The 13,013-nt window shown below is 44.1% G+C and overlaps 1 protein-coding gene across 3 annotated transcripts in view; it reads right to left on the bottom strand.

Moving 5' to 3' along the window:
* Positions 1 to 13,013, bottom strand: part of FANCC (FA complementation group C) — a 323,090-nt gene that overhangs the window by 34,117 nt on the left and 275,960 nt on the right. For all 3 annotated transcript variants that reach the window (XM_069575745.1, XM_069575746.1, XM_069575747.1), the window contains one exon: positions 7,462 to 7,618. In XM_069575745.1, the coding sequence (XP_069431846.1) occupies positions 7,462 to 7,618 (157 nt within the window). The remainder of the gene's footprint in view (positions 1 to 7,461; positions 7,619 to 13,013) is intronic.

Genomic DNA, 13,013 nt, shown 5'->3' with positions numbered 1-13,013 from the left:
TATACTGATGACAGAGATATCTAAATGGCAGAGAAAAGGCCGATCCACGTATAGAACAGGGCTACCTTGAAAAGCAAGCAGGAAAGCGAGAAAGTTCTGACTCTGTTGAAAAGAGGACCAGAGCTTGGATATGCTCTTTTTTCATGCAGTGTTTTCTAGTGAAACAGCTCAATCAACTGTTTTAAATATATAGACTGTGTGGAATCTGCCTGTTCTCTCCATGCCGATCAACTCTCCTCTTAGATTTCCTTCTGTCCAAACAGCTCAGGCTGTGGTTGCCCTTAACCTGCTTCTACAAGCTGTTTTAACTTTCAGAACAGAAAAGATGCCAGGAGAGAGGGCAACCCTACTGAAACAGCAATGGCAGAGATTTTGATTTAAAAACCAGTCTCCCCTGCCACTCCAGAATTATGATCAGCTCCTTCTCATCTGCAGCCTTTACTGATGGTTTTAAAAATGAGACTCTTCACACTTTCCGAGCACGTAATTTCAGGGTCAGTGAGTCCCCTCATGAAGCCCAGAGTGCTCACAGGCCAGGCATGTGTCCCAAAGACACCAAATCACAAAAGCAAACTTAAGCTGCTTTTCTTATCAAGGGAATCCTCCAAATAGAATTAAAGTCTTAATTTATGCTTCTTTGGAAGCCATAAATTACCACTCCCCGCCCCCCGCCAAATCTTTACACATTCATGTGAGGGAAGAGGCAAACATTTAACCCCTCTGTGTCCTGTTTTATTTGTAAAATGGGTCCCCAAAGTAACACAACAGGTCACTCTGCAACTGAAACTTCTGGGGCCTAGCTCTGAGACCCCACAAGCCAAGCAATTATCTTTCCTATTAGAATGAGGACAGAAAAGAAAACCTTTCTTGGGTTCCATCTGTTTGTCTGTTTTTCCCCATCTACCAAAATCTGTTCCTTCTCAAGCTCTTCTCTTCTCCATCTGGTCTAACGATTTCCATGTATAGATTACTTCACGTCTAGGGAAACTTCATTCCCAGGAGGCCCTCAGTAACAGCGGTTGTGCCCTTCTTCCCTTCTCTCACACTGCCCCCAGTCCTCTTGAGTGTCAGAGGATGAACAGAAGTGGGAAAGGTCTGGACTCTGGTTTCCTTTGCTTATGGGCCAGGTTGCTCTGGAGGGCACATTCCCTTCCCTCTTCTACAGCTACCCAGGACTGCACTGCTTGTTTCTTCTCTGCCCAGGTGGACAGCCCATTCTCACCGCTCAGAAGGAAAAAAAACAAACAAGGGAAAGCTAAGCCACACAGAGAAGTATGCAGCGCTGCATTTCCTAGGCTGCTTTGTGGGCAGAGGTATGGAGGAGGCCGGCTTGCCACTCTGTACCATGAACTGCACAAATAACACCCATGCTCACTCTCCATCCTTGGTGTCTATGCATGCGTGCTAAGTCACTTCAGTTGTGACCCAACTCTTTGTGACCCTAGGGACCGCAGCCCCAGGCTCCTCTCTGTCCACGGGATTCTGCAGGCAAGAATACTGGAGTGAGTTGCCATGCCCTCCTCCAGGGGATCTTCCTGACGCAGGGACTGAACCCATGTCACCTGCGGCTCCCGCACTGCAGGTGAATTCTGTACTGCTGAGCTACCAGAGGAGCCCTCCCTGGTGCCTAACCTGTTATTTTCATCCCAGTTCATCAACGATTATTACTAGCCGCCTGAGAATTCTCAGGAGGAAATCTTTCCTTTTTTTCCTATCATTTTATGAATCTGTGTGAGACGGAAAGAGTATGGGGAGAGGGGAGAGAGAGAATACAAGCCAGAAAGGGAAATTAAACTATGATTTGAGGTAATTCACTGAGAAAAGTGAATTCCTCTTGTAAAAAACAAAAAGGCAGTGACGACATGGAAACAAAATTCTCAAGCCTTCTTCATTTATCACCTTTTACACATATTTTTCCTAAAAAATAGAGAAGTTTCAGGTGAGAGATAAACTGAAGTTCGGTAAGCCTGAGATAGATTCTCTTTCATGGTCTATTTTTATGGCCAGCAACATATCCCACTGTGTATCTGACTCATCCAAACCCTTGAGAGGCAGGAGCCCTTGTGTTTATGTATATAAATTAAAAGGTGACTATTCATCAAAAAATAACACTCCTCTTAAAAAAAAATTCTTTGTAAGTTTCATTTCAATAGACTCTTTTGAGTTCAAAAACAATTTGGTCTAAAAAAAAACTATATAAAAATTTTTCATATCTGTCATATAAAATAAGGCACCTTTATAAACATGTATTTTTTATTATGCCATTTTCTTCTTTTCTACTTTCAAAATACCAAACTTAAGACTGTAAATATCCCTTTTGCACTTTAAGATCTATTTTGTTTCAAAACATTTGTGTTACTTTCATCAAATTTGAGCTTGGAAAAATTATTCTTTCTTTTTAATCTTTACCAGATGTTGTTTATACTACCAGGATTTTTTTCAGTACTCTATAATGAAATTATTGTTTAATTAGTGATAAATCTGTCATTTCTGGGCTTAAGGAAAAAGAAAGAAAAAATCTTAACAAGTACCAAATGTACTTTTGTGTTTTAAATTTACCCGCGCTGTCTGAGAACGTTAAGACACAGGATGCTAGCTCTGGAAGCCGAGCAAAGTCCCCCAAACCTCAAGTTCCTCCTCTCGCCTGGCCCAGCGGCCTCTCTCCCCTCGGCTTGTGTAGCCTGGGTGGGAAGACGGCTCCTGAGCCCCCTGCTGTTTCCTGGCTCAGTCTGTGAGTGGCAGTGACCTTCTGGGTCAACTACTGCCCTGTTTTGTTTTGTTTTTTGTTTCTCTCTTCATTTCTGACTGGCTGCCAAGGCCTGCCTCCCAACAGTGAAAACAGAACTTGCCATCTAGGTCTCTTTTCTTTACGGTGCTGGGTGATCTGGTGCCCCCCTGAGGTCGATGCAGGAAAGTGCAGTTATTGTCTGAGATGTTTCTTTTTACCTTTTAGCCACAAGCATAAACCACCTCCACACTTCTCTACTCCATCACTGCTAAATTGTCTACTTTAGCTTTTGTTAAATTACATGCATCACATTAAAGAGCTCAAAGAAAAAAAGAAATGTTTAAAAGACTGCTAATGAGAAAGCAGGAAAAGAAAAAACCCTAGAACATTAGTAAGAAGCAGAGAAAAATGACATCACCCAGGATGTAGAGTTAATTCTTCGGTATAATCTTTTATTAAAGGGGAACTGTGTTTGGAGTTCAGCGTAAAATAAGTCTCTTTTTCTTTTTGAAGTGGCTATGATTACTATCTGGAGAATGGAAACAAGAATGCATCTTATCTCATATGAGGGAGGTCAAGGAGGACACTGAGTTATCTGCAGGTTTATTATTCTTTAGTTCTTATTAGATTAAGAACTACTTTTTAACCCTATCTTTATTGAGGTACACTTGACAAGATAAAGAACTGATTTTGGTGGAGCTATGAAGAGAAACACCAGGAGTGTTTCCTGATTTAAAATCTTAATAAACAAAACCAATCCCCCTTTCTTCCCCTCCCGCTGCGCTCTTTCGTGAGCAAATCTCTGGACCCAGCTAGAGGGGCAGGCGGCATGTGAGGCCAGCCAACGAAGGATCGAATGGGAGGGCATGGGAACCAGGGTATATCCCAGCCCGGGCACGCAGCAGGGCAGCCAAACACAGTGCCACCCAGCCAGCACTTTTCATTCAAATGTAGAATATAAACAATAGCTTTCTGGGCTCCGAAAACAGAATTGTAACTGGAAAATATAACATCCTTCTGATTTGGGGCCAGCCTTGGGAAACCAAACAGTGCCAAGAAAGCTGCATAATTAGCAAGTGGCTTTCACTGTTGTTGGTGACATGAGTTTTTAAGGTCAGGTCTGAAGCTATGGATTATGGTCTTCCATTGCCTGTTCTGTCAAGGGAAACACAAGACCATCTGCTTTTGCAAAGTGTCAGTCTGCTCAGTAGATGACAAACTGAGGCTAAGACCTCGATTTATTTAGGAGCATCAAATGTGGCAGGTGGCCATAGACTTGGGGGAGGTCCAGCCTAAGAGAGTCAAACAGGAGCCTCAAAATGAAACAGGTTTTGAAATTTTCCTTTTATTTTAGAAGTCAAAAAACATACACATGCACTTAGAATTCAGGTGACTATTAGGTCAGCACCTTATTATTCATAGTCTTAATGGAAAATACCCAGCCTGGAGGCCCTGAGACGCCACAGAACATTTGGAGAGATCATTTCACTTTGTACAACCTGTACAACACGTTTATCTTTTGTTTTTGCAACATCTTGGTAACTATAGAACTTCTAGGGCTAATTCTGGATAGTCCCAAGAGATGGAAACATAATTAACAGTGCTCCATATAAAATACAAGTTACTAGACCATCACACTTTAATTACTCTCAGAATCCAACTCTAATGTAATAGGCATCAAGTTACTTCTAGAGGAAAGCACAGCAGTCCTGTCCTATCCGAGTCTTCCAGATCTTTCTGATACTTCCGCAGGGTCCCGTCAGGGCCGCGAGATACCATGCTCTGATAAGTGAAGCAGATGATGCAATCAGGAAGCACGTTCTTCAGGTTACCCTTCCAATCACTCGGTCACGTCACAGGCTTATTCCAGCCTGCTTGGTTGTGTGGCATTGCGGGCCCAGGATCCTGAGGAGAGCAGCCCACGCCAATCAAGGACTTGCAGCTCTGTATTGTAATTACCTCCTTGAACCATAAGGCAACAGAGGGGTTACATCCTGCCAATGCCACAATAAATTAAACACAATAGCACCCTCTGAAATCCCCCTTTAACCATAATGGAAGCTCTGAATCTCTACACACATGATCCTGATAAATGCTTTTGTAAATCAACTGACTTCAAAACTGTTTGGGGGGAAATGATTTTAAACCGTAAACTGGAGACTGAAGGTTATACAATGCAATGTTTAACAGGAACGCCTGCTTTCTCTCTCTCTCTGTCATCCTGGGTTTAATGACAGGCTCAGGCCTGAGGACCACAGGTAAAAAGGGCACAAAGAAGACTTAGAGAAGAATCACAAGGTTGCAGAATCAAATCAGCTTAGGGCGATGAAACTGGAATTTTTCCATAGAGAGAAGACTTAAAGAAAATTTTATAAGGACCTTGAAAGCAAGGAAATAGCTCAGTTACTATATTTTACCACTGAAAAAGGACCAGAGAAAATGAAACTATAATATGTATCTTTCAGTTAGAAATAGATTTACCTGACAATAAAGGTAATGTTTGGAATGGGCTGCCAGGACTTCTAAAAGCCTTTGTTTATTTTGAATATTATAGTTATTTTTATATACGGTACATTCTTATTTCTCACCTTAATATGCAACTTTTTTAAAAAAATGCAACTGTTTTGAAAGATGAGTTCAAGCAGAATTTCCCTAAAAGTATCTCTCTTTCTCTTTGGACTCTTTCAATCGTTATATCTATTTTCTTTTTTTTTTTTCTATCAAGTATTGTAAATGTCTAAATAAGTAGGGTTTGATTTGGGCCAGCTAACTTACAGATGAACGCAGCATGGCTGCTGGTCACTGTGACCCTATCCATGGTCCACTTGGAGGCCCCAAGATGGGAAGGCAAAGAGGAGCCTGGGAGACAGGGAGAAGGTAAGCAGGGCCACGGTCACACCCTTGACCTGGTAGGGACTGATCAGGACCCAAAAAGAGAGCTGGGATATAGGAAGAAGGCAGCAGATTCAATTATGATTCTCTCATACAGCCTCCAATTTGAAAAAGAGAGAAAACCTAAATTCTAACTGGATTAACCAAACAGAAGTTATCTAGGTGGAGGTTGTGTAAACTCAGCCAACCTCAGTGTGCCGTATGCAGAGACAGACACACCCTGCCCCCAACACAAGCCTCAGCTCAGCGGGCAGGGGAACACTCTCCAGCCCAGTTTCCTGGCCACCAACTTAAGATCTGGCTGTTCACTATCTCTCTTGAACTAACTTTCTCCATCTGTACAAGAGGAAACAAATCTCTGCACCATATCTCCGCTCAGTGACAGAAGTGAGTAAGAAAGCCTGTTGGAGCCCACGAGGTTCCCGTAAGATGGAGGCCCGGAAGCATGAAACCTCCCGGAGAGCTTTAATTGTTTATTCAGAGTGCTTTGGTCTCTACTCCGACTCTTACAAAAATGCACATAAATTCCAGAGATGCCTCCCACAGAGGGAAAACACCAGATTGGTCAGGTTCTGAGGACACCCTGCTAGCCTGGGCCCCTGACACTGGATTAGGCAATGGGGCCCATTTGGCCCACTGAGCACCGCAGTGCCCAGGCCTGAGAAGTTCTGAGTAGAGGGGAGACTGGGCAGCCCCTGCATAGAGGTGGGGGTTCGAGGATGGCAGCCTGACACCAAAATAACTGACAGAATTCTTTGTAGTTACTTTGTTGTTTTAACCATTTTTCTGGGGGTGTCATTTTGTATCTTTTAAGAATTTGATTTTTCCTCCAGTGAAGGATTAGAAGTTTATTTTTTTGAATGATTTTCTTTGTTAATTGATTTCTCCTGTTGATAGGGGTGTCCATGGTGGCTCAGCTGGTAAAGGATGCAATGCGAGAGATCTGGGTTCAATCACTGGGTTGGGAAAACCCCCTGGAAGGGGGCACTGCAACCCACTCTAGCACTCCTGCTTGGAGAATGAACAGCACATTGTTCACAGGGTATGTGCTGTGTGTGCTCAGTGCTGTCAGAGTCTTTTGCGACCCCATGGACTGTAGCCTGCCAGTCTCCTCTGTCCATGGAATTCTCCAGGGTGGACTACTAGAGTGGGTTGCCATTCCCTTCTCCAGGGGATCTTTCCAACCCAGGGATTGAACCCAGGTCTCCTGCATTGCAGGCAGATGCTTTACCATCTGAGTCACCAAGGAAGCCGGAAATGAGAAATTTGTTGGCCAAATGTCAATTCTTGTGAATGTGCAATATAAGGCATGAAGTGAAGTCACTCAGTCGTGTCCAACTCTTTGCGACCCCATGGACTGTAGCCTACCAGGCTCCTCTGTCCATGGGATTTTCCAGGCAAGAGTACTGGAGTGGGGTGTTATTTCCTTCTCCAGGGGAATCTTCGTGACCCAGGGATCAAACCCGGGTCTCCCACAATGTAGGCAGATGCTTTACCGTCTGAGCCACCAGGGAAGTCATAGGGATAAACTTTTTTTTTCCTGGCTGTGCCACTCAGCTTACATTACCTTAGTTCCTTATCCAGGGGCCGAATCCAGGCCTGAGGCAGTGAAAGCACCAAGTCCTAACCACTGCACTGCTAGGGAATTCCCTTGCCCTATTTTTAGCACAAGGAGAAAAGCCTCAGACATTAGGTATTTCAAAAATAAAATGTAGACAGATGATGATTTTAAAAGGTGCCAACTGCTCATTTGTTCACATTTTCTCCTTTTGCTGATTAAAAGAAAGAATATGCAGCATCTTCCTTAAGGATTTTTCTCCTCATCAAAACCCAGCACATACCAGCAATGACTCTTTCATAAAGCATTCGATCCTTCTCAGAGAATTTCTCTCACTGGAGATGAGCTTTTCAAAAAGATGAAGCATTGTATTTTCAAGGCTGGGAAGGTGCCGAAGCCAGAGGCAGAGTATAGCTGACGTGGGGAGAGAAATCTTCTTCCTTTCAGTAAGAAATAAACAAAACTTTAAATATAAATGAGTCTCTGAAAAAAAGATTAAGATATCAAAATGCAATAACAAATACAAATCTTTTTTTTCTTCATCATGGCCACAATAGCACTTAATATTTATAATATCAAATGAATATTTACCAAGTAACTTACTTTGACCAAAGGAAAAAAAAACGTTTTCAAAAAGGACAAACAAATATATAGTGATGATATAAAGAGAACGATAAAAAAAAATGTTGATGGAAAAGGGCTTTGAGATATTCAGGCAAACATAGTTCCTAATTTAAGAAATAGCTATGTTTGACATTTCACCACAGTGGTTTAACATGTGAAATCAAACTTGGGTTTGAGTCCTAGAGCCACCACCTACTCACTGTATGACCTTAGAAAAGTTACTTAGCCTCTAAACCTCAGTTTACTCACCTGTAAAATGGGCCTACCTCCCTCCTAGTGTTGTAAGGAGGATCAAATGCAATAATAACACACGTACAATGATGAGCACAGTTCTTGGCACATAGTAAATATTTAACCACTGTATAAATCTCTTGAAATCTTTCTTTAGTAATAATATCATAAAAGGTGATTATGGCCTGGCTGATCCATAGTTGATCCCCAACATGATACTCTACAGACTTACCACTAAGTGTAGTTACATTTCTATAGGAAAATGTATCTGGAGCTTCCTCCTATGTCAGGTCAGTGAATCAGGGGCTCTGCTTTTCCTGGGAGGGAACACGAGGGGGCATCTGTCTACTCTGAGCCACAGTCGGGGGTGGGGGGGGCCGCTCCTCCCTGTTAACACTCGGCCTACTTGGGCCTGGTGAGACTTGTTCTTCTTCTCTTGGCCCTGCTTTTCCAAGGCCTCCTGCCCTTTCACCTGCAGCACCTTCCAGGTTCTGCTAAAGATGTTTACTGCTTTTAATAAGACAAACAAAAGCGAGGGCACAAATGTTTCCCATTACCCAACAACCCCTCCAGTGTCTTTCCCTTCACCATCACTTCTGGGCCATTTCTCTGCAGGGCTGGCATGAAGCCCAGGAATTAGGGATAGGGGCAAGAAGTGAATAGGCAAAGACACAGGGTAGAAATTGCTAGTAGTTTCTTTTTCTCTTCTCCCTTGGCATAACTCTTGTAGACCTTGTCCAAGATCAACACTGAGGCAAGACTAGAGGAGTTTCAGGGTCTGTCCACCAGAGCAGGCAGTAGGGCAGGAGAAAGGGAGGGAGGCTCGGCCCTCATCTGACCTTCTTTCCGACTCCCCCTCACTCTGACCCATACATATACATCAGACAGTGAAGGAAAAGGACAGGCCAAGGAAGGACAGGGTATCAGGAGGGGCCCAGGTGAGACCAGGTGGTCACAGACAACCGCTCCAGTTGAGTTTAGCTGGAGATCAGCCTGGTGGGAGGGATTCCCTGGTGGCTCAGCGATTAAGAATCCGCCTGCATTGCAGGAGCTGTGGGAGACATGGGTTCGATCCCTGGGTTGGGAAGATCCCCTGGGGGAGGGCATGACAACCCACTCCAGTATTCTTGCCTGGAGAATCCCAGGGACAGAGGAGCCTGGTGGGCTACCATCCATTGGCTCTCACAGAGCTGGACACAACTGAAGAGACAGCGTGCAGCACGCACAGCGTGGTGGGGCAGGCAACATGGAGGGCGGTGGGAGGAGGCCTCCGCAGGGGGCGCTGCAGCCGTGTCAGATGAAGACAGCAAAGGTGAGGCGGCTGGTGATGAGGCTGTGCAGGACCAAGGGCAAGGCCAGCGTCTGGTATTTTATTCTGGCCCAGAAGGTTTTAAACAGAGGCGTGCCAGGACCCAATTTACTATTTCAAAGATCACTCTGACCACTGCATGGAGACCTGAGTGCTGAGTGGGTACAAAATTCCAGAGGGAGCTTGACCTGGGTGGCACCAGGGAAGGAGTGAAATGTATTTTAGCAGTAATATCAAGAGACGCTGGTGATGAATTTGATGAGGGGGTGAACATGAGGTGGGAATCAAAACTGTCCCAAGTTTCTTGAGCTACAAGATGGACAGACGTACCATTTACTCAATGGAAAGAATGGAAGAAAAAACTGGTGAAGGGTTTACTAAGAGCTCAGTTTGGGGTATGTGAGTTTAAAATGTCTGAGGCACAGTCCAACAGAGATATGAAACAGGCCCTTGAATATCCAAGTTGGAAGTGTTCTGGGGAGAGGTCTGGGCTGAAGATCTATATTCGGGAGCTGTCAGTTGGCATGGAGCAGTGTGGAAATGAAGGGGAACTCCAAAGGACAGAAGTCTGAGTGGGGTGAAAAGAGGGCCCAGGCCTGTGCCTCACGAGTTTCAGCAGGTTGAGGGTTGGATGGGGTGATGGAAGCTGGCAAGTCAATGAAGACAGGAGTGGAAGTACAGTCAGCACTGTAGACTGGTCTTCAGAGGGACGACTATGCTGGGAGTGACTGACAATAGGAAGCCACACAGGGCTGGTGGCCTGGTGAGCTCCTGACAGGTGGTGTTTCAGGCTGAATACTGATGGGCCAGATGCAGCGTGGGAGAGGCTGAAGGACCAGCACGTGTGTATCCGCCACGTGTTCAGTTGGGTCTGACTCTCTGCGACTTCACGGACTGCAGCCTGCCAGGCTCCTCTGTCCATGGGGTTTCCCAGGCAAGAATACTGGAGAGGGTTGCCATTTCCACCTCCAAGGGATCTGCTCGACCCAGGGATTGAACCTGCATCTCCTGTGTCTCCTGTATTGCAGGTGGAGTCTTTACCCTCTGAGTCATCTGTAAGACCAGTAGCTGCCATTTATTAAGGCAGAGTGAACCTGGAGAAGGGAATGACGAGCCACTCCAGTATCCTTGCCTGGAGAATTCCATGGACAGAGAAGCTTGGCAGGGGTCACAGAGAGTCGGACATGACTGAGCCACTAACACTGTTTTGTCACCTCGAACAATGCTAAGCATTTTACTTGTGTTTTCATTCCCATAACAATCCTACAAAACAGGTACCATTATTACCCTTATCTTTTGAGGCTGGAGAGGGACCAAGGTCTCACAGCCCTGATTAAACCCAGGAGGTCTGATGCTGGAGCTGGTTCTGTGCCTCAGGTTATACCTAAGCCTCTCTACTCTGCAGGCAGGAGAGTGGAGGGTGTTGCTTCAGTTTGGAGCCTGACACGGGGCTGGTGAGAGCAGACAGTTTTCCTGGGTGAGTTAGATGCCTAGAGCCTGTTTTCACTTCCTTCAGTGTCTAAGGAAGTTTTTCCAAAGTCCAGGCTATCAGCCAATTTTAGCCACATTAACAGACTCCTGGGAAGGGATTTCTGTTCAGCTTTCTTGAGAAAGAAGAACACCCCTTGGGAGTAGGGGGAGGGTGTGGATAGCCTCTGTCTTACAGCCAGAAAGCCCCTGGGAGGCAGGAGGTTCTGAGGTACAGAAGGAAGAATTCCTCCTCCCTTCCCAAGTAACAGGGACATCCCTTGACCTGCTCTAATCACACCTTGTCTTTTTAAAAGAATCTACTGAAATAAGTATGTACATCATTAGAAAAGTGTCTCACTTCAGTGAGAGTTCATCAGAGATAGCCCCACTGCTAAGCCCTCTGAGCGGGAACATGCACAAATGTGATTTCTATTAATACCATGAGGTCGCAATGGCTGGGCAGTGCCGAGGGCAGAGAGGCAGGAAATGTTGAGAATGATGAACAGTAGATGGATATGAACAAATATAAAAGGCAGCTGAATGGTAGTTCCAGTGAATATCTGAACTAAAAAATACTGCTTAGTTACAAATTTACATGAGAGTTGTGTAAGTTCTATACCAAGTACCAAGTATGTAATTTTTGTTCTATTCTCAGATACAGTTTGAAAAATGTATATGTTAACAATTTTTTTTATTACTCTTGATTCAGAGCACACTCTACAAACTGCTGTAAATGATTAAATTTATGGATCCATGTTCAGTATTTGAATCATCTTTTTTTATTTTTAAATTTTTACAATGTTGTTTGGCTTCTGCTGCACCACAACACATATCAGCCACAACTACACACTTATCCCCTCCTGCTTGAGCCCCCCCCTCCAATTCCCATCCCACCCATCTAGGTCATCACAGAGCACCAGACTGGGCTCCCTGTGTTAAAAAGCAACTTCTCACCAGCTATCCATTCTACACATGATAGTGTACATATGTTGATGCTACTTTCTCCATTTGTCCCACTTTCTCTCACCCCCACTGGGTCCACAAGTCCATTCTCTATACTTGTGCCTCTATTCCTTCCCGGCAAATAAGTTCATTAGTACCATTTTCCAGATTCCATATCTATGTGTTAATATATGACATTTGTTTTTCTCTTTCTGACTTATTTCATTTGGTATAAAGACTCTAGGTTCATCCACCTCACTAGAACTGACTCAAATTTGTTCTTTTTTTATAGCTGAGTAATATTCTACTAACCACGATGTGATCACTCACCTAGAGCCAGACATCCTGGAATGTGAAGTCAAGTGGGCCTTAGGAAACACCCCTATGAACAAAGCTAGTGGAGGTGATGGAATTCCAGTTGAGCTATTTCAAATTCTAAAAGATGATGCTGTGAAAGTGCTGCACTCAATATGCCAGCAAATTTGGAAAACTCAGCAGTGGCCACCGGACTGGAAAAGGTCAATTTTCATTCCAATCCCAAAGAAAGGCAATGCCAAAGAATGCTCAAACTACTGCACAATTGCACTCATCCCATCACATGCTAGCGAAGTAATGCTCAAAATTCTCCAAGCCAGGCTTCAACAATATGTGAACCGTGAACTTCCAGATGTTCAAGCTGGATTTAGAAAAGGCAGAAGAACCAGAGATAAAATTGCCAACATTCATTGGATCATAGAAAAAGCAAGAGAGTTCCAGAAAAAATTTACCATCTACTTCTACTTTATTGACTATGCCAAAGCCTTTGACTGTGCGGATCACAAAAAACTGTGGAAAATTCTTCAAGAGATAGGAATATCAGAACACCTGACCTTCCTCTTGAGAAATCTGTGTGCAGGTCAAGAAGCAACAGTTAGAACTAGACACAGAACAACAGACTGGTTCCAAATAGGGAAAGGAGTCCATCAAGGTTATATATTGTCACCCTGCTTATTTAACTTATATGCAGAGAACACCACGTGAAATGCTGGGCTGGAGGAAGCACAAGCTGGAATCCAGAATGATGGGAGAAATATCAATAACCTCAGATATGCAGATGACACCACCCTTATGGCAGAAAGCAAAGAACTAAAGAGCCTCTTGATGAAAATGAAAGAGAGTGAAAAAGTTGGCTTAATACTCAACATTCAGAAAACTAAGATCATGGCATCTGGTCCCATCACTTCATGGCAAATAGATGGGGAAACAATGGAAACAGTGAG

The sequence above is a fragment of the Ovis canadensis genome, chromosome 2 (assembly GCF_042477335.2).
Source record: "Ovis canadensis isolate MfBH-ARS-UI-01 breed Bighorn chromosome 2, ARS-UI_OviCan_v2, whole genome shotgun sequence".
In the NCBI taxonomy this organism is placed as follows: domain Eukaryota; kingdom Metazoa; phylum Chordata; class Mammalia; order Artiodactyla; family Bovidae; genus Ovis; species Ovis canadensis.
Note: the sequence above shows the minus strand (reverse complement) of the source record. Positions and strands in the feature narration are given on the sequence as shown.